A 25,363-nucleotide genomic window follows, 5' to 3' on the forward strand; every position below is an offset into this window, starting at 1 on the left:
GGGGCGGAAGGGGCTGGTTATCGCCTGGTGGAGGTGAAGGTCCTGGCCCCTCACTGAGCCTTCTCTGATACCACTTGACAGGGCCACAGGGAGACTGGGCAACTAATTACAGCCTGGCCAGGGTGGAAGTCCAGGCTCCCCGCTCAGCCTTTGATGGTATGAGTAGGAACAAGCCACCACTTTTTGCAGGGTGTTTGGCTGGAGTAGCTTGTTATTGTCTAAAATTTCATCTTTATTTTGCAGAGAAGAAAACAGAGAATTGGGGCCCGCGACTCTGTCCCAAATCTCACGGCTGGAAGGAATGGAGCCGTCTTGATGGTGCCCAGCACCCACACAGCTCCCGGAGGAGTGGCTGGCTCCCGCAGCTGGAGAGCCACCTGCAAGCTCTCTGCTGAAAAGCCTCTTTGGGCCTCCTTTCTCTCACAGAAGGAAGTCCCACCTTCTCAGCCTGGCATCAGGGGCCGCTTCAGACCGACTCTTCTGAAAGTATCAACCATGCCAAACTTTGCTTCAAATCCCAGTTTCCTGCACTGGGAATGGAACTCATGCCCCAGGCTGCATGTAGCCTTTGCATTTTCCTGGCTCACTCATGCTGGTCTTTCTTCTGCCTGGAACACTCCAAGCCCATTCCTGCCACAGGACCTTTGCTCTGCTGCTCCCTCGCCCTAGACAGCTGTCAGCACATCTGGCTTCTCCTTGTTAGCTACCTCGGCAGACAGGCTTCCCCAGCACCCAACTACATTTGCATGATGTCCCCACTGAACCAGCCCCAGTCACTCTCATTCCCATTACCCTGCTTTATATTCTTCATAGCCTGCATCCAGGATGGGTCATCTTCTGTCTGCCCAGGCTCAGTAAGTAGCTGCTGAAAGAACAAATGAACGTGTGCTCAGTGCCAGCTGGCTCCAGCCACGTGGATACCTCTGCTGGCCTGTCTGGAGAAGCTCAGGCTGGCTGGCCATGGCCTCTGCCCTGGGAGAGTGTCCACATGGGGCCAGGGGCCAGGCTTGTTGGCAGGAAGTCCCAGTGAAGCCCAAGAGCTAAGAAAGCTGCCACCTCCCCCCGCCCCCACTTGCTGAGTAGATGCCATTTGTCCATCCCTGATGCAGTGTTGACCAGGGTCTTTGCCCCTCCTGGAAAGAACCAGCCTGGGCCCTCCATGCACAGATGAGTCCCACCCCTGGCCTATGGACTCCTTTGAAATAGGTGGGCGTGGGCCTCCTAGTGCAGGGTGGGAGCAAGGCCTGGTTTCTCACCCTGCTCCTGTGCATCCCTGGCCATAAGTCTTGCCCTCTCTGGCCTCCATTTGCTGCCCTGTAAAGTGAGGCATGAAGTCCCAGTGTTCTTCCAGTTCTCCAGGCACGTGCCTCACTTGCCAACTGGATTCAAGCTGCCCAGAGGCTACAACCTGGACAAAGCCGGCCCATAGCAGCTGAAAAAGGACAGCAGCTGCTCATTAAAATGGAGCTGCAAATGGGGTGGTGGCTTATACCTGTAATCCCAGCACTTTGGGAGGCCGAGGTGGGCAGATCGTGAGGTCAGGAGTTCAAGACCAGACTGGCCAATACGGTGAGACCCTGTCTCTTCTAATAAATACAAAAATTAGCTGAGCATGGTGGCTTGTGCCTGTAATCCCAGCTACTTGGGAGGCTGAGGTAGGAGAATTACTTGAAGTGGGAATTGGGAGGCGGAAGTTGCAGTGAGCTGAGATTGCACCACTGCACTCCAGCCTGGACTACAGAGAGATATTCCATCTCAAAAAAAAAAAAAAAAATGGAGCTGCATGTTTTGGGTGCACCATACTGGGAGAGAAGTGAGGACATCTGGGCTCTTCTGCTGGGAGTCTTCGCACCCAAGCCAGGCCAGCCCTTTCTGGGCCTCCAGGCTCCTCTCTGTGGAGCTAAGTGAGTTCTGTGGGTCAATCCCCTCAGAGTCTGGGTGATCTCAGGGTCAGGAGCTGGCTTGGGAGGTGCTTCATGAGTGTCCCTCCCACACTGCCATCTCCCCAGCAGACAGGAGCCCCAGAGTGGCGCCCTGCCTGAACCCTCCAATGCTGAAGTGGAGCCTGCACATGGTGCATGTGAGAACATTTGTCAGTCATGCATCGGGGTGGATGGAGCAATGAGTGGGTACAGACATGCTTGTGGGGGGCTCCTGGTCATTACTTAAGGGTTTATTGAGGATCATTTAAGAGTTGATTGATTGGCTGAGTACAGTGGCTCATGCCTGCAATCCCAGCACTTTGGGAGGCCAAGGTGGGTGGATCACCAGAGGTCAGGAGTTCGAGACCAGCTTGGCCAACATGGCAAAACCCTGTCTCTACTAAAAGTACAAAAATCAGCCAGGTGTGGTGGCAGGTGCTTGTAATCCCAGGTACTCAGGAGACTGAGGCAGGAGAATTGCTTGTACCTGGGAGGCAGAGGTTGCAGTGTGCCAAGATTCTGCCACTGCACTGCACCCTGGCACTTCCTGAATCACACTGTGGCTTCTCATCTCCATGCCTTTACCCATGCCATCTTCTTTACCTGGGATGCCCCCTTTTCCATGCACTCACGTGGTGAACTCCTACCCACCCTTCAATACCCAATGCAAGACACCCTTCCTCCAGGAAACTCACCCTCGCAGTTCAAGCTCATGCACCCTGGCTTCTCTCTCACCCAGATGGATGCCGTCCTGGATATTGGTCTCCTTGTCACCTCTCTTGTCCCCTTGTCCCCTCTCTCCCCACATGGTGAGCTCCATGAGGGCAGATCACCCACCAGGACTTCCTTAACCCAGTGGTTACCACTTCCTCTATCTAAACATAAAACAGATTAACACAGTTCACAGAACTTCACAGAACTTGAAACAGTTCAAAACCAGCCTGGCCAACATGGCAAAACCCCATCTCTAGTAAAAATACAAAAATTAGCTGGGCATGGTGGCAGTTGCCTGTAATCCCAGCTACTTGGGAGGCTGGGGAGGGAGAATTTCTTGAAGCCGGGAGGCAGAGGTTGCAGTGAGCCAGGATCACTCAGCCTGAGTGACAGAATGAGACTCCATCTGGCTTACGCCTGTCATCCCAGCTCTTTAGGGCACTGAGATGGGAGGATCACTTGAGCCAGGAGTTTGAGACCAGCCTGGGCAACATAGAGAGACCCTGTCTCTATGAAAAATAAAAATGTTAGCCTGGCATGGTGGTGTGCTCCTGCAGGAGGCTGAGGGAGGACAATCACTTGAGTCCAGGAGTTTGAGGCTGCAGTGAGCTGTGATTGCACCACTGCACTTCAGCATGGGCAATAGAGTGAGACCCTCTTCAAAAAAAATTTTTTTTAATAAATAAAATAGATTAAAGTGTCCCTTCTGTTGCAGTTAAGGAGCTGGATGTTGTGCTGACCCTTTTCTACCTGCCTCTAACTCTTCCTCAATATGGCTTCCTCCATTTTTACTCGTTCTGTCAAGTACATTAAGTAACTCCTTGTGCCAAGAACTGTTTGTGGCAACACAGAGCCAGCAGTGAGGAAGACAGGGGCTCACGGTGACTTAAGGAGAGAGTTATAACAGCCAGCAGAGGGCGCTGTGAGCATGGACATGCAGCCTACAGATGTGCACTTAAATCATGATGGGCTTCTCAGGAGGGGTGTTTTAGGTTGGGTATTGAAGGGCGAGTAGGAGTTCACCAAGAGAGTGCGTAGAAAAAGAGGCATCTCTGATGAAGGGAATAGCATGGGGAAAGGCATGAAGATGAGAAGCCACAGTGTGAGTCAGGAAGTGCCAGATCAGGATATGTGGGATGGAGAATGGGCAGAGGTCTTTAATACCAAGCCTAGGGCAGTGTGGAGCCATAGAGGAGTTTAGAGCAGAAGAGGAATGTGGTCAGTGCAGTAGTGGAGGAGTAGGCATGGGGCAGTGAGCAGGGGTTGGGGGCAGAGGGGGCAGACTGGGACCTAGGCCAGACCCCCACACATGTCCCAACACCTACAGGCCCCAAAGCCCAACAAGAAGGTGGAAATCTGGGAGCAGAGCGTAGGCAGCCCGGGCAGCCGGGGCTGGTTGTGGTGAAGAAGGCAAAGGCCGATGCGGACCTCAGCAAGAAGCAGCCGCAGGCCCCTGCCCCAGGTGAGGTCACCGAGTTTCCAGAGCCAAGAGTGGTTCCTATCGTGGCCTCTAGGTGGCAGTAGCGCTCCTGGTGCAGTTATGGAGCCTCCAGTGGGGTGTGCTGGGGGGGTGGCATGCGATCCCCACAGGACCGATTGGTGGAGTGAGCAGAGAAGACAGGCGGCTTCTTTTTGTCTTTTATTTACAAAAGGAGCCAGTGTTTGCTTTTAAAGCCCAAGTGACGTGGAAGTGTGTAAAATAAATGTTAAATCCGTGCTTCCCTACCCGGCCTTCGCTGTCAGCAGATGCTAGGCTGCCCAGTCTCAGCTCCTGGGCTCTCTATGGCATTTGCATCTCCGTGGTCACATACCTGGTGCTCTGTAGGGATGAGAGCCCCACACCCCCAGCCCTGGGTGGATGGAGGCTTGGGGTGGGGTCAGCATTGCCAGAATTCGGAGTCGAGCAGCCCAGGGGCAGATCCCTTGCATTTCCCTTTGCTTGTCCCATGGCCTTGGCCGAGGGACTTTCCCTGCAGCGGGGCCTCAGTGTCCTGTCCTGTAAAATGCAGCTGAGGGGACTTATCTCACGTAGTAGGATGAGTCAGGTTTGGGTTGATTCTGTGAGCAGTGGCACTTGAGTAGACCCTAGTACTCAAAATGTCTGAGACATTTTTGTCAGTACTGATGAAAATTATGCCATTTGGTTGGGCGCAATGGCTCACACCTGTCATCCCTGCACTTTGGGAGGCCGAGGCAGGTGGATCACTTAAGGTCAGGAGTTCAAGACCAGCCTGGCCAACGTGGTGAAACCCCACGTTTCTCTACCAAAAATACAAAAATTAGCCAGGCATTGTGGCAGGTGCCTATAATCCCAGCTACTTGGGAAGCTGAGGCAGGAGAATTCCTTGAACCTGGGAGGCAGAGGTTGCAGTGACTCAGGATCGCGCCACTGCACTCCAGCCTGGGCGACAGAGCAAGACTCCATCTCAAAAAAAAAAAAAAAAAAAAAAATTGACCAGGTGCAGTGGATCACGCCTACAATCCCAGCACTTTGGGAGGCCAAGTCAGGCAGATCACTTGAGATCGGGAGTTCAAGACCAGCCTGGCCAACATGGTGAAACTCCATCTCTACTAAAAATACAAAAATTAGCTGGGTGTGGTGGCATGTGCCTGTAGTCCCAGCTACTAAGGAGGTTGAGACAGAAGAATCACTTCAACCCCAGAGGTGGAAGTTACAGTGAGCCAAGATCATGGCATGGTACTCCAGACTGGGTGACAGAGTCAGACTCCATCTCAAAAAAAAAAAAAAAAAAAAAAAAAAAATTAACCCATTTGTCAGAGGAAGAGACCAAGGGTCAGAGTGGCTTTCACAGCCGGGCATAGAATCTGCCCCTCTTAATTGCTTTAGTATGATTTTTCCTAAGGCGATTAAGTCTGCAGTGACTGATCTTCGAACTTTGCACCATTTCCATTTTTTGCAGCGCGTGCTGCCTTCCTGGACAGGGGCTTCCATGGGTCATTGTTCCGAAGCAGAGCTGTTGAGTCCAGAGTGTGCAGATGTAAATCTGTGATTGACCCCATCAGGTGCCATCCAGAAAGGCCAGGCCATTTACATGCCATCACCCCTGAGCCTTGCAAACTCACAGAGGTGGCCAGCCCCATGCTCCAGGCCTTGTCTCTGGCCTGTCTGTTCTGGAGCTGAGATGAGCTAACTCTCACTCTCCCCCAGGACCCCTGCAGAGCAGGAAGGAGGCCGACCCTGCATCCCCAATGCCCAGCACGTCCTCCCTGAGCCGCTGGGTGCATACATGGACAATGATGACAGAATGGTAGCAACTGAGCCCTCCTAGGACCCCCACACTGGGTCAGGCTCACAAGAGCAGCTTCAGCCATGCGGAGGCCGGCGTTGCTGGTAGTCAGGTCAGGACGCTTGGGCATGACCGGGGCCCTGAAGGACAAGTGCCAGCGTGCTCCAAGGGCATAGGGCCAACAAGGGCATCAGCCCCAGGATGTGGCTTCTCTCTGCCCTCATGTGCCTCTCAACACCTGAGGGACCCCTGCTCCTCTTGCTGCCACCTGCCACTGTGCTTAGGTCTGCGACATCCTTGGGGTTTCAGCTTCCAGCACTACTTCAGGGTGGCGGCGTTTGGGGCTTGGGGTGAGCCCGCTGGCCTCTAAATGGCCTCATCTCTTCCTTCCACTAACTGCCTGGAACCAATGAAAGGAAACCTGCCAACCAACCTGGGCCCCTTCTCTCTCCCGGAGTCTGATGAGGAGGCCCCAGGACAAGGTCACTGTTAGCGTAATTCAAGGGTTATTCCATGGAGGCTTTCTTCTATTTTTTTCTTTGAAACAGAGTCTCACTCTGTCACCCAGGCTGGAGTGCAGTGGCGCCATCTCAGCAAACTACAACCTCCATCTCCTGGATTCAAGCAATTCTTCTGCCTCAACCTCCCAAGTAGCTGGGACTATAGGTGTGTTCCACCATGCCCAGCTAATTTTTATATTTTTAGTACAGAATGGGTTTCACTGTGTTAGCCAGGATGGTCTTGATCTCCTGACCTTGTGATCCCCTGCCTTGGCCTCCCAAAGTGCTGGGATTACAGGCATGAGCCACCACACCCAGCCCACAGAGGCTTTTTTTTTTTTTTTTTTTTGAGACAGGATCTCACTCTGTTGCCCAGGTTGGAGTGCAGTAGCACATTCTCTGCTCACTGCTGCCTTGAACTCCCAGGCTCAGGTAATCCTCCCTGGATCCACCTGAGCCTCACCAGGTCTCATCTGGGACCTCAGGTGTGTGCCACCATTCCTGGCTAAATTTTGTATATTTAGGAGAGACTGGGTTTTGCGCCATGTTGCTCAGGGTGATCTTGAATTAATGGGCTCAAGCGATTCTCCTGCCTCAGCCTCACAAAGTGTTCGGCCTCACACAGGGAGGAGCCACTGGGCCTGACCCAGATTTTTAGACTTAGTTGTCGCCTGAGTGTGCCCAGGCTTACGGTCTAGGCCTTTTTTCTTTTCTCTTCTTTTTTCTTTCTTTCTTTAAAAAAAGCAAATTGAGGCCCCATGCAGTGGCTCACGCCAGTAATCCCAGCACTTTGGGAGGTCCAGTCAGGTGGATCACGAGGTCAGAAGTTCAAGACAAGCCTGACCAACATGGTGAAACCCTGTCTCTACTAAAAATACAACAAACTAGTTGGGCATGGTGGTGCATGCCTGTAGTCAGAGCTACTCATGAGACTGAGGCAGGAGAATCACTTGAACACAGAAGGCTGAGGTTGCAGTGGGCCGAGATCACGCCACTGCACTCCAGCCTGGGTGACGGAGCAAGACTCTGCCTCAAAAAAACCAAACCAATTGAGAAACAGGGTCTGCCCATGTTGCCCAGTCTGGACTCGACCGCCTGTCTTCAACCAGCCTTCCTGCCTTAGCCCCCAAAGTCCTGGCATTATAGGCACATGCCACAGCTTCTGTTCTGAACCAGGTTTTTTTTTTTTTTTCCCCTTTCAGGCAGGATCTTGCTCTCTCACCAAGGCTAGAGTGCAGTGATTCAGTCACAGCTCACTTTAGCCTCAATCTCCTGGGCTTAAATGATCCTCCCCCCTCAGCCTCCCAAGTACCTGGGACTAGAGGCAGAGCCACCACACCTGTCTAATTTTCTTTTCTCTTTCTTTCTTTCTTTCTTTCTTTCTTTTTTTTTTTGGTAAAGAAAGAGTCTCAATATGTTGCTCAGGCTGGTCTCAAACTCCTGGCCTCAAACAATCCTCCTGCCTTGGCCTCCCAAAGTGCTGGGATTCCAGACATAAACCACCACACCCAGCTGGGGTCTGGGCTTTTGAAGCACAGCATACCATTCCATTATTTATGAGAGAGTTCAGCCTTCCCCTACCGGGGACATTGGGTTCATTCCCCATAATTTTGCTGCTAAACAAAGTGTCACAACAAACCTTCTCATTGGTGTTTCCTTATGAATGTGGGCAAATACCTCTTCAGAACACACAGCCAGAAATGGAACTGCTGACTCAAAGAAGGTTAATATTGTTCTTTTTAGAACACTCTACAGGCCAGGCACAATGGCTCATGCCTGTAATCCCAGCACTTTGGGAGGCCAAGGTGGGTGGATCACCTGAAGTAAAGAGTTCAAGACCAGCCTGGCCAACATGGTGAAACCTCATGTCTACTAAAAATACAAAAATTAGTTGTGTGATGGTGGGCACCTGCAATCCCAGTACTCAGTAGGCTGAGGCAGGAGAATCCCTTGAATCTGGGAGGTAGGAGTCACAGTGAGCTGAAATCACGCCACTGCACTCCAGCCTGGGCAATAGAGTGAGAGTCCATCTCAAAAAATAATTAATATATATATATATATTTTTTTTTTTTGAGATGGAGTTTCACTCTTGTTACCCAGGCTAGAGTGCAATGGCACGATCTCAGCTCACTGCAACCTCCGCCTCCTGGGTTCAGGCAATTCTCCTGCCTCAGCCTCCTGAGTAGCTGGGATTACAGGCACATGCCACCATGCCCAGCTAATTTTTTTGTATTTTTAGTAGAGACGGGGTTTCACCATGTTGACCAGGATGGTCTCGATCTCTCGACCTCGTGATCCACCTGCGTCGGTCTCCCAAAGTGCTGGGATTACAGGCGTGAGCCACCACACCCAGCCTAATTAATTTTTTTTTTCAAAGATATTAAAGTTTGCCTTCAAAGGGGCTGAGCTCTACATATTCAACAAGGGTGGGACTCGCCTGCTTTATCAGTAGAAAGCTCTGGCTGGGAAGTCCCTCCTCGGAAGGGGTAGCACAAGGAGTTGGCAGAGGGAAGGAAGGAACCTGTGTTATCAGATGTTCCCTGAGCACTTGGCAGAAACAAAGTTGAGTTCCCACTTCTGACACTCCCTCTTATTTTAATGTTTTTTTAATGACAGAGTCTCGCTCTATCGCCCAGGCTGGAGTGCATCGGCACGATGATCTTGGCTCACTGCAACCTCCACCTCCCAGGTTCAAGTGAACTCCTCCCTCAGCCTCCAGAGTAGCTGGGATTACAGGCACACACCACCACACCCAGCTAATTTTTGTATTTTTACAAAGTGCTGGGGTCACAGGCAGGAGCCACCAGGCTTGCCTCTGACTGACCCCAGCACTTTATAAAAATAAAGAGATGGGGTTTCGCCATGTTGCCAGGTTAGTCTCAAACTCCTGACCTCAAGTGATTCGCCTGCCTCAGCCTCCCAAAGTGCTAGGATTACAAGTGTGAGCCACTGCACCAGCCAAAAAACTTTTATGTATTAAGTTTTACAAATAAAGTTAATGTATAACAAAGGTGGTGATGACTACGACGAAAATAAAGCAGGTAAGTGAGTTTTAAGGGGGTGCAGAGGGGATGCCTTGGGGGCTGTTTATTGCCCATCTCTCCCTCTGTTTTCTGGTGCTGCATAACAAATTGTACCAAAATTGAGCAACTTAAAAACAACAGCGCTGGGTGTGGTTTCATCAGGTCTTCTGCTTTGAGGTCCAGCAAGAATGCTATTAAGGCAGAGGCCAGGCTGGGTGCGATGGCTCATGGCTGTAATCCCAGCACTTCTGGAGGTCAAGGTGGGCAGATCACTTGAGATCATGAGTTAGAGACCAGCCTGGCCAACATGGCAAAACCCTGTCTCTACAAAAAATACAAAAATCGGCTAGGCTCACACCTGTAATCCCAGCACTTTGGGAGGAAAAGGCAGGTGGGTCACCTAAGGTCAGGAGTTCGACACCAGCCTGGCCAACATGGAGAAACCCTGTCTCTACTAAAAGTTGTAATTCCAGCTATTCGGGAGGCTGAGGCAAGAGAATCGCTTGAACCTGGGAGGCGGAGGTTGCAGTGAGCCAAGATTGCGCCACTGCATCCCATCCAGCTTGGGTGACAGAGTAAGACTCCATCTCAAAAAGATTGGTGCCTGCATCCCAGCACCCCAAAACCATCTGGCATGTTGTAGGTGCTCACAAATGGGCTGAGTGGTCATCACCCCATTCCCTAATGAGGAAACGGGCTCAGGGAACCCCAGGTTCCACCTCCTCCCCCAGACACACACCCACTCTTTCATATGCCACTGGAATTTTATTTCTTTTTTTCCCCTGGGAAGCTTTGTTTTCTCACCCTGTGTTTTGTCGGCAGTTCTGCTCTGGGTCCCCAGTTCCCTCGTGGGGGTTCCCAGGGCTGCGGGAGTAGAGGAGCAGGCACAGCCATGCATCAGGCTCTGCCCCTGCTGATCAGCAAGGGGACCCCTCCCTGCCCTGCCCCACCTCCCAGGGCCACCTTCCCTCATCCTCTGAAGCCTGCCCTTGCCCCATCCTGCCGACAGTACCTGCTCCCCACCAGCCCGCGTCTGTCATCCTGTCTTGGGAGCTGTCAGTCCTCATCCCAGCTCTCCTCCATCAACTCCTCCTGGGCTGCCTGGCTGCCGGAGCACATCAGAGGGATGGGGAGGAGGGGAAGAGTCTCCATCAGACTGGAGACTCTTGAAGAGAGGTTTGGGTCTCCTTCATCAAACCGGGAACCCCTCAAGGTAGGAGCATATCTCTCCCATCAAATGGAAGCCCCTGAAGTCAGAGCCACAACTCCTCCCTCAGACTGGGGGCTTCTGTGGGTGAGGCCGCGTCTCTGCCATCAGACTGTGAGTTAAGGAAGGCAGAGCTGGCTAGGCACAGTGGCTCATGCCTATAATGCCAGCCCTTTGGGAGGCCGAGGCAGGAGGATTGCTTGAGCCCAGGAACAGGAGACCAGCTTGGGCAACATGGAGAAACCCTGACTCTACAAAAACTACAAAAATTGCCAGGCACGGTGCCTCACACCTGTAATCCTACACTTTGGGAGGCCAAGGTGAGTGAATCACGAGGTCAGGATTTCAAGACCAGCCTGGCCAACATGATGAAACCCCGTCTATACTAAAAATACAAAAAATTAGCAGGGTGTGGTGGCGGGCGATTGTAATCCCAGCTGCTTGGGAGGCTGAGGCAGGTTCACTTGAACCTGGGAGGCAGAGGTTGCAGTGAGCCGAGATCGTGCCATTGCACTCCAGCCTGGGCAACAAGAGCAAAACTCTGTCTCAAGGTGGGGAAAAAATGCCCGGTGAGGTGGCTCGTGCCTATAATCCCAGCACTTTGGGAGACTGGTGGATCACGAGGTCAGGAGTTCAAAGACCAGCCTGGCCAAAATGGTGAAACCTTGTCTCTACTAAAACTACAAAAAGTAGCCAGTCACAGTGGCAGGCACGTGTATTTCCGGCTCCTCTGGAGGCTGAGGCAGGAGAATCACTGGAACCCCGGTGGCAGAGGTTTCAGTGAGCCAAGATCATGCCACTGCACACCAGCCGGGTGAAAGAGTGAGACTCCATCTCAAAAAAAAAAAAAAAAAAAGCTGCAAAACTAGCTGGGCATGGTGGCTGAACCTGTAATCCCAGCTACTTGAGAGACTCAGGCAGGAGAATTGCTTGAACCCAAGAGGCAGAGGTTGCAGTGAGCCGAGATCTCACCATTGCACTCCATTGCACTCCAGTCTGGGCAACAAGAGAGGGAAACTGTCTCAAAAAAAAACCCACAGGCCCCAGCGAGAATGTATCTTGAGGACATCAAGCTCAGTGAAAGATGCCAGACACAGAAGGCCACACAGTGTATGATCCCATCCCTATGAATGTCCAGGACAGGCTCATCCACAGAGACAGGAAGTGGATTTGTGGTTACCAGGAGCAGAGGATTTGGAGAGATGGAGAGTGACAGCTAATTGGGTTTCAGGTTTCCTTGAAGGGTGTGGAAAATGTTCGGGAATTAGATAGCGGTGATGGTTGCACAACCTTGTGGACACACTAAAAACCCTGAATTTTACACTGTGAATGGGTGAATGGTAGGATCTGTGAATTATGTTTTTTGGGTTTTTTTTGAAAAGGAGTCTGGCTCTCTTGCCCAGGCTGGAGTGCAGTGGCACAATTGCAGCTCACTGCAACCTCCACTTCCTGGGTTCAGGTGATTTTCCTGCCTCAGCCTCCTGAGTAGCTGGGATTACAGGAGCTCCCCACCAAGCCTGGTTAATTTTTGTGTTTTTAGTAGAGACGGAGTTTCACCATATGGCCAGACTGGTCTTGAGCTCCTGACCTCAGGTCATCTGCCCACCTCGGCCTCCCAAAGTGCTGGGATTACAGGCATGAGTCACTGCACCCAGCCAATGTGAATTATATCTCAAAAAAAAAAAAAAAAAAAAGCAACCAGGCCAGGCATGGTGGCTCAAGTCTCTAATCCCAGCACTTTGCGGGGCTGATGCAGGTGGATCACAAGGTCAGGAGTTCAAGACCAACCTGGCCAACATGGAGAAACCCCGTATCCCCTAAAAATATAAAAATTAGCCATACAGGGTGGTACACACCTGTAATCCCAGCTATTAGGGAGGCTGAGGCAGGAGAATCACTTGAATCCGAGACGCAGAGGTTGCAGTGAGCCAACATCGTGCCTCTGCACTCCAGACTGGGTGACAGAGCTAGCTAGACTCAGCCTCAAAAACAAACAAAAAGCAACAAAGCAAAACAAAAAGAACCGAAATCGGTGCCTGGCCGTAAGTGCTTAACAGGAGCGAGCTCTTATTCTTTCATGTACCAGGTGAGAAAACATCCTCATCATCAGCTGTTATCTGACAGGCTGGGATTCTGGAAGCCGGAAGAATCTCTGCAGGCTGGTTCCCTGGGCCCCACCCACCCTGGAGGAGCCCCCCATCAGCTGCCTTTCAGACTGTGAATGCTGGGGAAGGACGGTCCTGCTGCCCAGCCCACCTCCTTGTTATTGCCCACTCCATGACCACCTCCTGGTAGCCCTCCCTGGTTTCCCTCCTCTCCTGGTCAGAAATCCAAAGCTCAGAGTCAGGGGCAGTGGCTCAGGCCTGTAATCCCAGCACTCTGGGAGGCAGAAGTGCTGGGATTACACTTCCAGCACTTAGGGAGGCAGGAGGATCGCTTGAAGACAGGAGTTCAAGAATAGCCCAGGAAACACAGCGAGACCCAGTCTCTACAAAAAAAATTAGCTGGGTGTGATGGTGTGCACCTGTAGTCCTAGTTACCAGGAGGCTGAGATAGGAGGATTGCTTGAAACCAGGATGTTGAGGCTGCAGTGAGCTGTGATTGCAACACTACACTCCAGTCTGGGCGAAATAGAGAGACCCTGTTTTTATACAAACAAAAAATTACCGGGGTGTGGTGGTATGCACCTGCAGTCCTAACTACCAGGAGGCTGAGATGGAAGGATTGCTTGAGCCCAGGATGTTGAGGCTGCAGCAAGCTATGATTGCAATGCTGCACCCCAGCCTGGGCAATACAGTGAGACCTTTCTCAAAAAAAAAAGAAAAAGAGAAAACTCAAGCTCACAAGTTTATACAGCTGATTTAAGGTCACAGGGCAAGGTGATTGGACCTCCAGCCTGGATCTCTTTCTCCTTTACCTCCTTCTGCCCCTCCCCACAAGGCTCTCCCCACTCCCCTGCTTTGGGTGGGGTGAGGGGGTAGCCCCAGGAGAAGCCAGCTCCAAAGCACAGGAAAGTCAAACGTTGTTTGATTCTGGTCCCGGGGCCTCTGATTGCTATTCCTAACACAGACCGTAATTAGAAGACCCCTTTCAACTATTTATACCTCAGATATCTAGTTCTATCCGGCAGATGAGTCGGATTTGATGAGATCTGTCAACAGCTCATCTCCCTACCCTGGAATTGCCTTGCAGCTGACAGAAAGCAGGACAATTACCCACTGTGCTCCCTGGCTGCACCAAGGGTACGCTGCCTTGTCAGGGATGATCACTGATCAGAAAGGGTAGGGCAGAAGCGGGGGTGGCCATGCACTTCCGGAAAGAGAATGGAGTTCAACAGGTTTGTGTTGGAGGACACAGTCAGTGCAGGGAAGGGAGGAACAGAAGGGTCTAGATGCCTGCGGCCTTCAGGGGCTTTGCCTTGCTGGCTCCAGGTCTGTTTCCCCATCTGGAAAATGGAGCTCATCGTGGAGAGGAGTTGCAGAGCTGATTCCCTGAAGAGACACCAGGCTGGGCGCGGTGGCTCATGCCTGTAATCCCAGCACTTTGGGAGACCAAGGTGGGTGGATCACCTGAGGTCAGGAGTTAGAGACCAGCCTGGCCAACATGGTAAAACCCCGTCTCTACTAAAAATACAAAAATTAGCCGGGTGTGGTGGTGGGTGCCTCTAACCCCAGCTACCCAGGAGGCTGAGGCAGGAGAATTGCTTGAATCTGGGAGGCGGAGGTTGCAGTGAGCAGAGATGGATTGGGCCACTGCACTCTAGCGTGGGTGACAGAGCGAGACCCAATCTAAAAAAAAAAAAACAGAGAGAGAGAGACTCCAGGGCCACCTAGGCCAGTCCCCATGGCGATGTCCACGCAGAATGAGCTGTGGAGTAGCTCTGAATAAGTTCCTCCCAGCTCTGTGCCTCAGTTTCCCCATCGGTAAAATGAGAAAGCTGAGTGATAACTTGCTCTCTTCGGGGATACTTCCTCAAGCTGTCTGCGTTTTCCTGGTAGAAACCACATCTTTCAAATAAGGAAACCAAGACTTGGTGAGTGACAGACCCTGACCCCAGCCCCGGGTCCTGCCAGGAGGCCCAGTCATAGCAGTGTTGGTTCTGACTTCTTTCTTGTCCTCCAACTGTCCCCTCCAAGCTACAACCTGTACCCAACCAGGGGGATGGGGATGGCCACAAGACGAGAGAATCTGGGGTCCCATCCTTCCTGACCACCCCTCTCTCACTCCAGCCATTAGTAGGAACTGGGCAAGCCCCCTTATGGGGAAGGAAAAAAAAATGGTTCTGCCCTGGAAAATTGGCCAGTGGCTCCCCTTTCTCTCCCACCCCTAAAACCTCTCACTCTCACCCACAGACAAGGGCGGCTGACAACAGGCAGCCAGGACAGGCCAGACCCATCTCACTTCTGCCCCTCTTCCCCCGCTCCCAGGAGCCACAAAGAGACAGATGTCCAGGACAGGCTCCAGACACAGATACCATCTCCCTTCTCCATGCCAGCTGCCCCAAACCCTTCCCCTGCCCGTAATTAGTCTCAGGGTGGGGGTGGGGGTGCAGAGCGGAGCCCTCTTGGAGGAGGAGAAGACCGATCCCCATCCTCCCTTCCTTTGCCCCCCTCTTCCTTCTCGCTGAGTCAATATCAGTTCAGCCAGTGACCTCTCCACCAATTTCCACACCCCCACTCTCCTGGTCAGTTTCATCCCCAGACATCAGTTCCATTTCGACCTTCCGTGTTGGCCATTCCTACCCACCTCTGCGGGCTGTCACCCCTTCTGGCTGTCAAGTCCAGTCCTCCATTTCCCGGTCAATTTCCCCCTCCCCTCCATCTACCCCTCCCCAGCTGTGTCCCTCCCAGCGGGTCCCCACCTCCGGCGCTCCTCGCTGGCTGCGGCCAGTCTCGGGCGTCAGGGTCAGTGTTCAGCCGCCGTGGCCTCGGCCCCGGATACTGACGTCCCCGGCCCGCCTTCCCTCTACGTGCAGCGGCTCCCTCCCTCCCCAGAACAGCTGAAGGTCTCAGTCACCTGCGAGGGGAGCGCAGGGGGAGGGGAGAGGCGGGGGATGCGGCAGAGGGGAGGCGGGGGAGCCTTGACGCTGCTGCGCCGGACGCGGCCCGCGGCTGGTGGGAACCTGGCCTTTCTCCCGCGCGCCTCCTCTCCAGCCTCCCACCTCCCGGCCGCGAGCCGGCGGAGACGGGGAAGGCTCTCAGAAAGCATGAAGAGGGATTGAAGGAGGTTTTTATTTCTTTTCGCGCGGGTGGCTAGGGCCGGATCGAGGCGGCCTAGCCGGTGGCGGCGGGATTGGGGCTCCCCGCTGAGCCGAGAGGAGCGCGACAAAGGATGCTTCCCGCTGGGGTCATCGTCTCGGCTCCCCAACTTTGCGCGCGGCGCCCGCGCCCCTGGGGAGCCCGCCCGCTGCGCTGAGATCCCCGCGTCCAGGCTGGCCAAGGGGCCGGGAGCCTCTGTAGGCGGCGCTGGCCCCGATCTCCGGAACCCAGGAAGGGATCCCGGAGCTTCGAGGAGGCGGCGGGCGGCCGAGCGGCGCCAGGGAACCGCGCTGCCCGCGGAAACTCCGCGCGCCTCCGCGGATGCCCCTCGCCCTGGCCCCTCGCCCTGGCCCCCAGCGAGAGGGACTCAGGGCCTTGCGGGGCGCCCCTTCCCCCGCGGTGCTTCCCCAACCGGACTAAGGTGGGTTTGTCCTCCACCCTTTTCCGTCGCCTCCTTTTCCTCCCTCTCGTTCACCTTGTCCTTCCCTCTATCCATCCAGAGCCCCGCCAAAGGGCGCACCTGACCTTTCTCCTCTTTCCCTGCTCTTCCTCTCATCCTCCTCTTCCTCCTTCTCCCTGGGGAAAGGGGCCCGGAGAAGCGCATATGGGGGTCCCTCTGACAGTGGCCGGATTGGGAGTGACAGGCACCCAAATGGCCAAGTGGCTACCGGACTACCTGAGCTTTGGCTGTCGGAGGCCGCCTCCGCAGCCGCCCACCCCGGACTACACCGAGAGCGACATCCTGAGGGCCTACCGGGAGCAGAATAACCTGGACTTCAAAAACCCCTATGAGGACGGCGGAGAGCCTTTTGGAGCTGGACCCTGCGGGCCCAGGGGACTCCAAGAACCCCGGAGATGCCAAGTATGACTTTCCCAAGCATCGGCTCATCAAGGTGGAGGCTGCGGATACGGCCAGAGCCAAGGCCCTTCTGGGCGGCCCCGGGGAGGAGGTGCGTGGCTGGGTGGCCCCGGGAGACTGGGTGGAGACGAGGCTCAGGTTGGGCTCCCTGGATCGTGGAGAGAGAGCTTGTTTTATGTGTGATCACAGAGGGGACGGGGGCACCAGACAGGCCCTTCCCAGTCCTCCAGACCTCCACCTGCTTGGGGAGGTCTGTTCTTTTTTGTGTGTGTTTTGAGGCACAGAAGGGTCTCCCTCTGTCTCCCAGGCTGGAGTACAGTGGTGGGATCTTGGCTCACTGCAACCTCTGCCTCTCGGGTTCAAGCGAATTCTCTCACCTCAGTCTCCCAAGTAGCTGAGATTTACAGGTATGCACCACCACGACCTGCTAAGTTTTGTATTTTCAGTATGTAAGGCCGGTTGCCTGGCTGGGGGCTCGAACACACCCCCTCCCCTCATGGGGACCTCGGACACGCCCCCCTCCCTCGTGGGGACCTCAGACACGCCTCCTACCCTCGCGGGAGCTCGGACACACCCCCTTTCCTCTCCGGGAGCTTAGATCCCCCCCCACCCACGCCACCGGGAGCCTGGGGAAAAAAGCCCCATCAGGACCTACCTGATACCATTTTGTCCCATCTGGGCCCAACTCCCTACCTACTATTTTGTCCTATCCAGGCCCCACTCCGTGCCTGCCATTTTGTCTTCCTGCCTACTATTTTGTCCTATCTGGGCCCCACTCCCTACCTACTATTTTTGTCCTATCCAGGCCCCACTCCGTGCCTGCCATTTTGTCTTCCTGCCTACTATTTTGTCCTATCTGGGCCCCACTCCCTACCTACTATTTTGTCCTATCCAGGCCCCACTCCGTGCCTGCCATTTTGTCTTCTGCAGGCCCCACCCCGTGCCTGCCATTTTGTCTTCCTGCCTACTATTTTGTCCTATCTGGGCCCCACTCCCTACCTACTATTTTTGTCCTATCCAGGCCCCACTCCGTGCCTGCCATTTTGTCTTCCTGCCTACTATTTTGTCCTATCTGGGCCCCACTCCCTACCTACTATTTTGTCCTATCCAGGCCCCACTCCGTGCCTGCCATTTTGTCTTCTGCAGGCCCCATCCCGTGCCTGCCATTTTGTCTTCCTGCCTACTATTTTGTCCTATCTGGGCCCCACTCCCTGCCTACTGTTTTGTCCTATCTGGGCCCCACTCCCCTCCATTTTGTTCCATCCGGGTCCCACTCCCCTCCATTTTGTCCCTCTTACCTTAGGCACAACCAATCAGATGCCTCCACTCCCTATAAAATCCCCTGACTGAGAGGAGTCCTTGCGACTTCTCCGGCGCCTTCTGTCTGCACCGCAGAACCTCAGCCGGGGAGCCTGAATAAATTCCTTCACGTTGGATTATCTTCATGCTGGCCTGCCTCAGTTTCTTCATTTTAAACGCGGCAAGAACCCAAGAACCAACCTTACACAGTAGAGCCGGGATTTCACCGCGTTGGCCAGGATCGTCTGGAGCGCCTGACCTCAGATGATCCTCCCGCCTCAGCCTCCCAAAGTGCTGGGATTACAGGTGTGAGCTACCGCACCTGCCTGATATCTGTCCTCCTGCCTCTCTGACCACCCTGCTAGGTCTCCAGGTCCTCCTCCTCCATGGCCATCCCCACAGCCCTCCAGTCCTCTCTCCTTAGCACCCCTTCCTCTTTGAACCTGGTGGGACCTTCCTAAAACAGGTCTGAGGGAGTGGCTCCCCTACTGGGCACGTAAACATCCTCCCTGTGACTCTGCCCTTCCGGCCACTATGTTCCCATTTTGCAGAAGTGGAAACTGAGGCTCACAGAAGAGCAGTGACTTCCCCAAAGTCTCATAGGGTTCTAGCTTACCAAGATTTGAACTCAGGCCACCGGGAGCAGTAGCTCATGCCTGTAATCCCAGCAGTTTGGGAGGTCAAGGTGGGAGGATTGCTTGACTCCAGGAGTTCAAGACCAGTCCCGGCTAAGAGAGTGAGACCTTGTCTCTCCCCCCCCCCCAAAAAAAATCAAAATATTAGCCAGTTGCGGTGGTGCATACCTATAGACCCAGCTGCTCAGGAGGCGCAGGCTTGAGGATCACTGGAGCCTAGGAGGTCAAGCCTGCAGTGAGTCATGATTGAGCCACTCCACTCCAGTCTGGGTGACACAGCAAGACCCTGCATCCAAAAAAAAAAAAAAAAATGCCGTGCATGGTGGCTCACACCTGTAATCCCAGCACTTTGGGAGACAGAGGCGGGCGGATCACCTGCGGTCATGAGTTCAAGACTAGCCTGGCCAAAATGGTGAAAACCCATCTCTACAAAAAATTGAAAAATTAGTGGGACATGGTGGCAGGCACCTGTAGTCCCAGCTACTCCAGAGTCTGAGGCAGGAGAATTGTTTGAACCCGGGAGGTGGAGGTTGCAGTGAGCGGGATCGCACCACTACATACTCCTGCCTGGGCGACAGAGTGAGACCCTGTCTCAAAAAAATAAATAAGATAAAAACTCTTGGTTGGAGCAGTGGCTCACACCTGTAATCCCAGCACTTTGGGAGGCTGAGGCTGGAGGGTCACTTGAGCCTAAGAGTTCAAGACCAGCCTGGGCAACACAGCTAGACCCTATCTCTATTTTTCTAAAAACATCTTTTTTAAAAAAATAAAATAAGATAGAACAACAGCAGGAGCTCAATTTTAAAAAGAGAGAGAGAAAGAAAAAAAACCATATATATTTACACACATATAGGGTAATCTCAAAAGGAAATACACCAAAATATTAACTGTTTTTCTCTGGGCAGTGGGATTGGATGACTTTTTTGTGTGTGTTTTGCTTCAGAGTTTTCTGGACATTTCACATGTTCTACAACACACATTTTATAGTCAGGAGAAAAATACATGCTGTTAAAAAAACATTCAACCCTCCATCACATGAGGCCAATGGTGGGCAGTGGAGGAAAATGCTGGAAATTGGAAAGATGAAGGTTTCATCTGATCTCATCCCAAAGCTGGTGGCTGTACTCTTGGCAGATGTAAATGACGAAAGTCAGAAGAAAAGCAGGACATGGACACCCGGTTGGAGACAGAAGAGCCACCTCACATTCAAAGGCAGCGGGAAAAACAGCCTCCTCGAGAGCCTCTGCCATTATCTGCCCTGACCCAAGACTGACACAAAACCCCACTCTTTTTTTCTTTCCTTAAATTATTATTATGGTAGAGACAACATCTCACCATGTTGCCCCATGTTTAACTCCTGGACTCAAGTGATCCTCCCACCTTGGCCTCTCAAAGTGTTGGGATTACAGGTGTGAGCCATCATGCCCAGCCCCAAAGGCCTACTCTTACCCAGTTCTATCCTTTCCCCATCCCCATCCTCAGAATGGGAAAGACACTTTCTGGATGTGTCTAGGACCTGAGAACTCACTCAATTCCACCCACACTGCTCCGTGCCGGGCCCTATGTGGGACACTGCAGGTAAGAATCAAAGAGCCAGGTGTGGTGGCTCATACCTATAATCCTAGCACTTGGGGAAGCTGAGGCTCGTGGATCACTTGAGGTCAGGAGTTTGAGACCAGCCTGGCCAATATGGTGAAACTCCATCTCTACTAAAAATACACAAATTAGTCGGGTGTGGTGGTGGGTGCCTGTAATCCCAGCTACTTGGGAGGCTGAGGCAGGAGAATCATTTGAATCCGTGCAGCGGAGATTGCAGTGAGCCAAGATTGTACCATTGCCCTCCAGCCTGGTCGACAGAGCGAGACTCTATCTCATTCAATCAATCGATCAATACTAAAAGAATCAGATTGAGTCAAAGACTAGCTTGCACACCTCTAAGAACTGGGGGCTCACTACAGCCCACACCCCTGGACCATGGTATCAGTCCTACAATGAACATCTTTCAGTTGGCCAGGCATGGTGTCTCACAAGCCTGTAGTCTCAGCACTTTGGGAGGCTGAGGCAGAATCACTTGAGCCCCAGGAATTTGAGACCAGCCTGGGCAACATATTGAGACCCTGTCTCTATAAAAAATAAAACTAACCAGGGATGGTGGTGTGCATCTGTAGTCCCAGCTGCTCGAGAGGCTCAGGTGGGGGTATCACTAAGAGCTGTGAAGTCAAGACCGCAGTGTGTTGTGATTGCAGCACTGCATTCCAGACTGGGTAACAGAGTGAGACCTGGGCTCGAAAAAATAAAATAAAATAAAATAAAATACTCCACCCCAGCCCAGCTTACTCCCCACTGCAGTTTCCTCTATCCTCCTAAATCCTGTCTGTGTTCTTCCGTCCAAGGGTGGGGTTGGCAGGCAACAGATCCCATCTGTTCAATCCCTCCATCTCCAGGGCAAAAAGCCCTTTCACACTCTTAGGCACAGACAGCAATCCTGGCCTTCCCTAGCAGGCAGGTGAGGTGATATTTATAGCCCAGGTATAATTGGATCCTAATTCCTTTCTGCAGAAGAGCAATTGGCATTTCAATTCTCTCCTTTCTGAACTCTGGAGCAGGGCTCACTGCAGCTGGGAAGCTGTGATTGACACAGAGCAAGGGCCTCCCACACAAGCACACATCATGCATGCCCTGCTCACCCCAGCCCAGCCCCCACCCAGGTGATTCCTATGGAAGTCTCAGAAACAGATGTCAGCCCATAGCTTCCCACTTCCCCAAGCCTAGCATCAAGCCAGTCAACACCCACCCTCATGTCCAGGTGAGCCAATCTCCCTGCCAGGCACTGTAGTTCACATCAGCAACTACCTGAGTTGGGCCTGCCTGGTAATCATGACACTTAGTGCAGGAGGAGCTGCTGGTTCTGGATTCTGGACAATTCATTGACAAGTGCCACTTCCACACATGAATGTCTGGGAAAAGTCCCAGCTCTCAGACACGCCATAGAGCCCTAAGTCCACACATGAATGCCTGGGCAAAGTCCCAGCTCTCAGACACACCATAGTGCCCTAAGCCCTCACAGAGCCACACCCTCCTCCCTCCCTCTGCAACTTCTCTTCTCAGCCAGGTAATCCATCACCAGCCCCCACCTCCCTGTCCTCCAATGAGACTTCAGGCCTCGGAGGGCCAGGTCCTGCTGGGCATTGTGGGAAGTTATCTATTCCCTAGGAGGTGGGGGAGGCAGAGCCCATACTTCCCACACTGGGGGACAGGGGTAGTGGGTGCCACAGGGGCCACAGGAGTCAGGTGGCCTGGACCCCAGCCTTCACTACCACTAGGCCGACTGTCAGTGAGACTCCTTCCCGGAATCCAGCCTCCACCACCACCTGGCCAACTGTAAGTGAAACCTCCTTCCTGGACCCAAGCCTCCCTCCACCACCTGGCCAACCCTTAGTGCTGAGTAAGAGCAGTCAGGAAGTTGCCATTAGAAGAGGGTGGGAGGTGCCAGGAGTCAGCCCATTCCAAACCACTCTGATTGCGTTCCCACCAGAATGCCCCTTGCCGGGAACCCAGCCTCAAGGAGGCTGTGAGTGGCAAGTACCTCCAGCCAGGTTTCTAGAACAACAACATAGGCATTTTATTTCTTTTCATTAAGCATCTTAGTTTCTTAGTATCACAATGAAATGATGAGAAAACAACAAGAACATGAGTCTTTGTAAATCTCTGACAAAGAGCAGAGATCTCAAGGCAATTGGGGTGGGGGAGGCTTGACAGAAGTGCCAGAACAGTTCTAACATCACATCTCTCCTTGGCTGGAATGGTGAGAAGGTGGCACTGCCATGAGTTGTCCTTGGCAATTCTGCCCCATGACCGACGTGCCTGGTCTGCATGGGCCACCCGGTGGGATTTCCTGGTGCCTCCTGGTATCTGGCCACATGCCCCTCTGCCTGTTCCAATGCCCTGGGAGCACCATCCAGTGCTCAGGTGGACCCAGAAGCCAGCTCTGCCGGGTGGCAGCAAGATGTGGAGGAACAGCAGAGGCAGCAGCATTGCTTGGGGTGGGAGGAGCCAAGTAATGTGACTGAGGCCCATCTGGGAGATGTGTGGTGGAAGGCAGGGTTGGTGCAGGTGGTAGCAGCAGAGAAGTCCATATCCCTGGGCAGTAGTGGGCTGAGCCTAGAGCTTCACAGTGCCAGAGGGCAGGCTGTCATTGCAGAGTCTGTAGTAGTGCAGGTTGTTGACCAGCCTGTGCACACTCTGGGTGAATGAGGGAAGGTCCCAATCCATCTTGAAATTCTGCCCCTGCATACTTTTCTGGTTGGCATACACACCGTCACAGCTGGTCAGGAACTCTGGGAGGAAGACAGCAAAGAAGGCATCGAAGTTGACAGAGGCCATGTTGTAGATGGCGATGCTGATCTCCTCCTGCAGAAGATCGTGGGACTTGTGGACCAGGACCTGGAGCAGCACGTTCACAAACTGGAACAGCATGGCAGTCCGGAAGATCTTGGGGTACAGCTTCTGCTTGGTGTTGAGAGTCTCCAAGTAGAAGAGATTTTATTTAAAAAGGTGGATGTCAAGCGGGAGAAAAGACTGTCCAAAAGCCTGCATGATGGCACTGAACTGGGGCTCATTCTCCATCTGCTCCTTGACAATCCCCCTCTGGACACTGGCCAGCATGGTGGACTTGAAGAATTACCTCCAGTTGTGATGGAGTGTCTGGAAAAGGAGCTCAAACAGCTTGGCCTTCTCATCAGGGGAGGGACACTCGGTGATGACGGGATACACCTGCTCCATGCACAGGGCGATGATGCTGGGGAGGAAGGGCTTGAACACCTGGCCTGGCTCCTGGACCACCCTCTGCAGGATCTTCAGGAACTTCTCCACCACTCGTCATCTGGTGCCACCCTCATGCAGGATGCTCTCGGCTAACTGTTCTCTGGTAAACATGTTGAGGAAAGTCTGTATGATTTGTTCAGTGGCACCATGACCATGACAGTGGTCACCAAAGAAAAGAACAAGAAAGTTCCTACCATCTTCCTGAACAAGAAACCCCTAGAAAAGGAGGTGGATTCTAAGAGCCAGGTCATCGAAGGCATCAGCCACCTCATCTGCTCAGCCAAGCAGCAGCAGACCATGCTGAGAGTGTCCATTGATGGGGTCGAGTGGAGCGACATCAAGTTCTTCCAGCTGGCAGCCCAGTGGCCCACCCATGTCAAGCATTTTCCAGTGGGACCCTTCAGTGGCAGCAAGGCCACCTGATGCCCTGTCTCCCAGCCAAGAGTCCAGTCCTTCCCTCACTCCTCCAGCCACCAGAGTGTCCTCTAAGGGGCAGCTGCCAGATGCCCTCGCTCTGCTGCCTCCAGCAGGATCCAGGGCCATGTTCCAGTCTTGTGGGGTTCTCCTCTTACCCCAGAGCTTCCCAGGGGAGGGTAAGGGGGCACCCTGAGCCCACAGGACCCTGGCTCTACAGCTCACAGGGGCAGGAGGCAGCTCCCCCACCTCCAGGATCCCGTTGCTATGATGACACAGTGTTTCTGGGACAGAGGGGTCTCCTAGTCTCCCTCCACCACCTGTGCACGATTTCCTCACCACCTCCAGCTCCCCTGCAGATGTCATGTGTGTCCTGAGCGTTTCTTGGTTCTTTGCACGGCCAGTCTCTTAGTTGTACTGTGTGACGCACCCTGTGCACCAGTCGCTGTCTTCATGGCTTCCTCCCTTGTTGATGATGCTCCTGCCTCTGCCTCCCAGCCCCTCACCCAGCACAGCTCTGCCTGGACTTGGAGAGATGGGAGGCAGGCCCCCACCACCATACTGTCTGTGGCCTCTCAGACATCCTGTTTATCTCCCATTCATCTCCCTCCTCCCACCCTGTCAGTTTGTCTGTCTTTCCCTGCTCTGTTTTTCCCCATCCTTAGGGCCCAGCTGGGCTCAGACCCATCCTCCCAGCCAGGTTTACCTCCAGCAGGCTCTTCCCTCCCTCTCACCTCCCTCTCACCAATTCAGGGTTTGAGATCTTCAGCCTTGACCGTCCATGTTCTCAGGAGTGGCCGAGGACACAGGGCCCCAGCCCAGCCCTCCGTGCCCCGCCCACCCCTCTGGGGCTTTTATCTTGTCCTCTCACCCCTGCCCAGAAATTTTTGCACAGAACTTCATTTTGAAAGTCTTTTTCTCATCCTCTATACCTCCCCCATGCTCTCCTCCAGCCCTTCCCATGGCTCTGCCCTACTGTCCTGAGCATCTCCTGGGCCAGAGAGAGGAGATGGGGGTGGGAGGGACTGAGTTGATGTTGGGCTTTTCATTTAATAAACTGGTGGTTTCTTACCTACAAAAAAAAAAAAAAGGAAGGAGGAGGGAAATGGTACAGAACACTAGAAGGAATTACAGGTCTTCTCCCCTTTCCTCAGTCCCTTGAAGGAAAGTCCCTTGTGATTTTGTATACATTGTGTTAGCCACAGCTGCTCTCTGTCCTGTAAATAGGGAACTAAAGGCTGTATGATTCCTCAAGTGCTGAGCGTTAACACAGTCGCAGTGAACTTCCCATTACCGTGCTTTCACACATGTGCTTTATTTCTCACTTTATGTTTGATATTACCGTATTTATTTCAAGAAAGCACTAAAATGTCATAAAGTAATGAACTAATTTGCCTTAAAAAATAATTTTTTTCTCTTTATTTTATTCAAGAAGTCGGGGAGGACAGACAAGGGGACTG

General features: G+C 53.1%; 1 protein-coding gene, 1 long non-coding RNA gene and 1 pseudogene across 5 annotated transcripts in view; 2 read left to right on the top strand and 1 right to left on the bottom strand.

Moving 5' to 3' along the window:
* Window positions 1-1,611, top strand: part of LOC105709851 (uncharacterized) — a 38,586-nt gene extending 36,975 nt beyond the window's left edge. For all 4 annotated transcript variants that reach the window (XR_010341823.1, XR_010341822.1, XR_010341820.1 and 1 more), the window contains one exon: window positions 244-1,611. This is a non-coding gene — a long non-coding RNA (uncharacterized LOC105709851). The remainder of the gene's footprint in view (window positions 1-243) is intronic.
* A 19,931-nt stretch (window positions 1,612-21,542) lies between these two features.
* Window positions 21,543-25,300, top strand: LOC135273952 (phosphofurin acidic cluster sorting protein 1-like). Its single transcript, XM_064373695.1, has one exon. It carries the CDS (start codon window positions 23,637-23,639, stop codon window positions 23,910-23,912), a length of 276 nt encoding a protein of 91 aa, XP_064229765.1. The 5' UTR covers window positions 21,543-23,636; the 3' UTR covers window positions 23,913-25,300.
* LOC135273916 (exportin-6-like) lies at window positions 22,764-23,630 on the bottom strand (annotated as a pseudogene).
* Window positions 25,301-25,363: the final 63 nt, after the last annotated feature.

This window comes from Aotus nancymaae, unplaced genomic scaffold (genome assembly GCF_030222135.1).
Source record: "Aotus nancymaae isolate 86718 unplaced genomic scaffold, 86718_ANA_hifiasm-v0.15.2.pri h1tg000010l, whole genome shotgun sequence".
Classification (NCBI taxonomy): domain Eukaryota; kingdom Metazoa; phylum Chordata; class Mammalia; order Primates; family Aotidae; genus Aotus; species Aotus nancymaae.

Bases quoted from the DNA above. Each gene is read 5' to 3' on its own strand.
- LOC135273952 (XM_064373695.1), top strand. From the start codon at position 23,637: ATGACCATGACAGTGGTCACCAAAGAAAAGAACAAGAAAGTTCCTACC.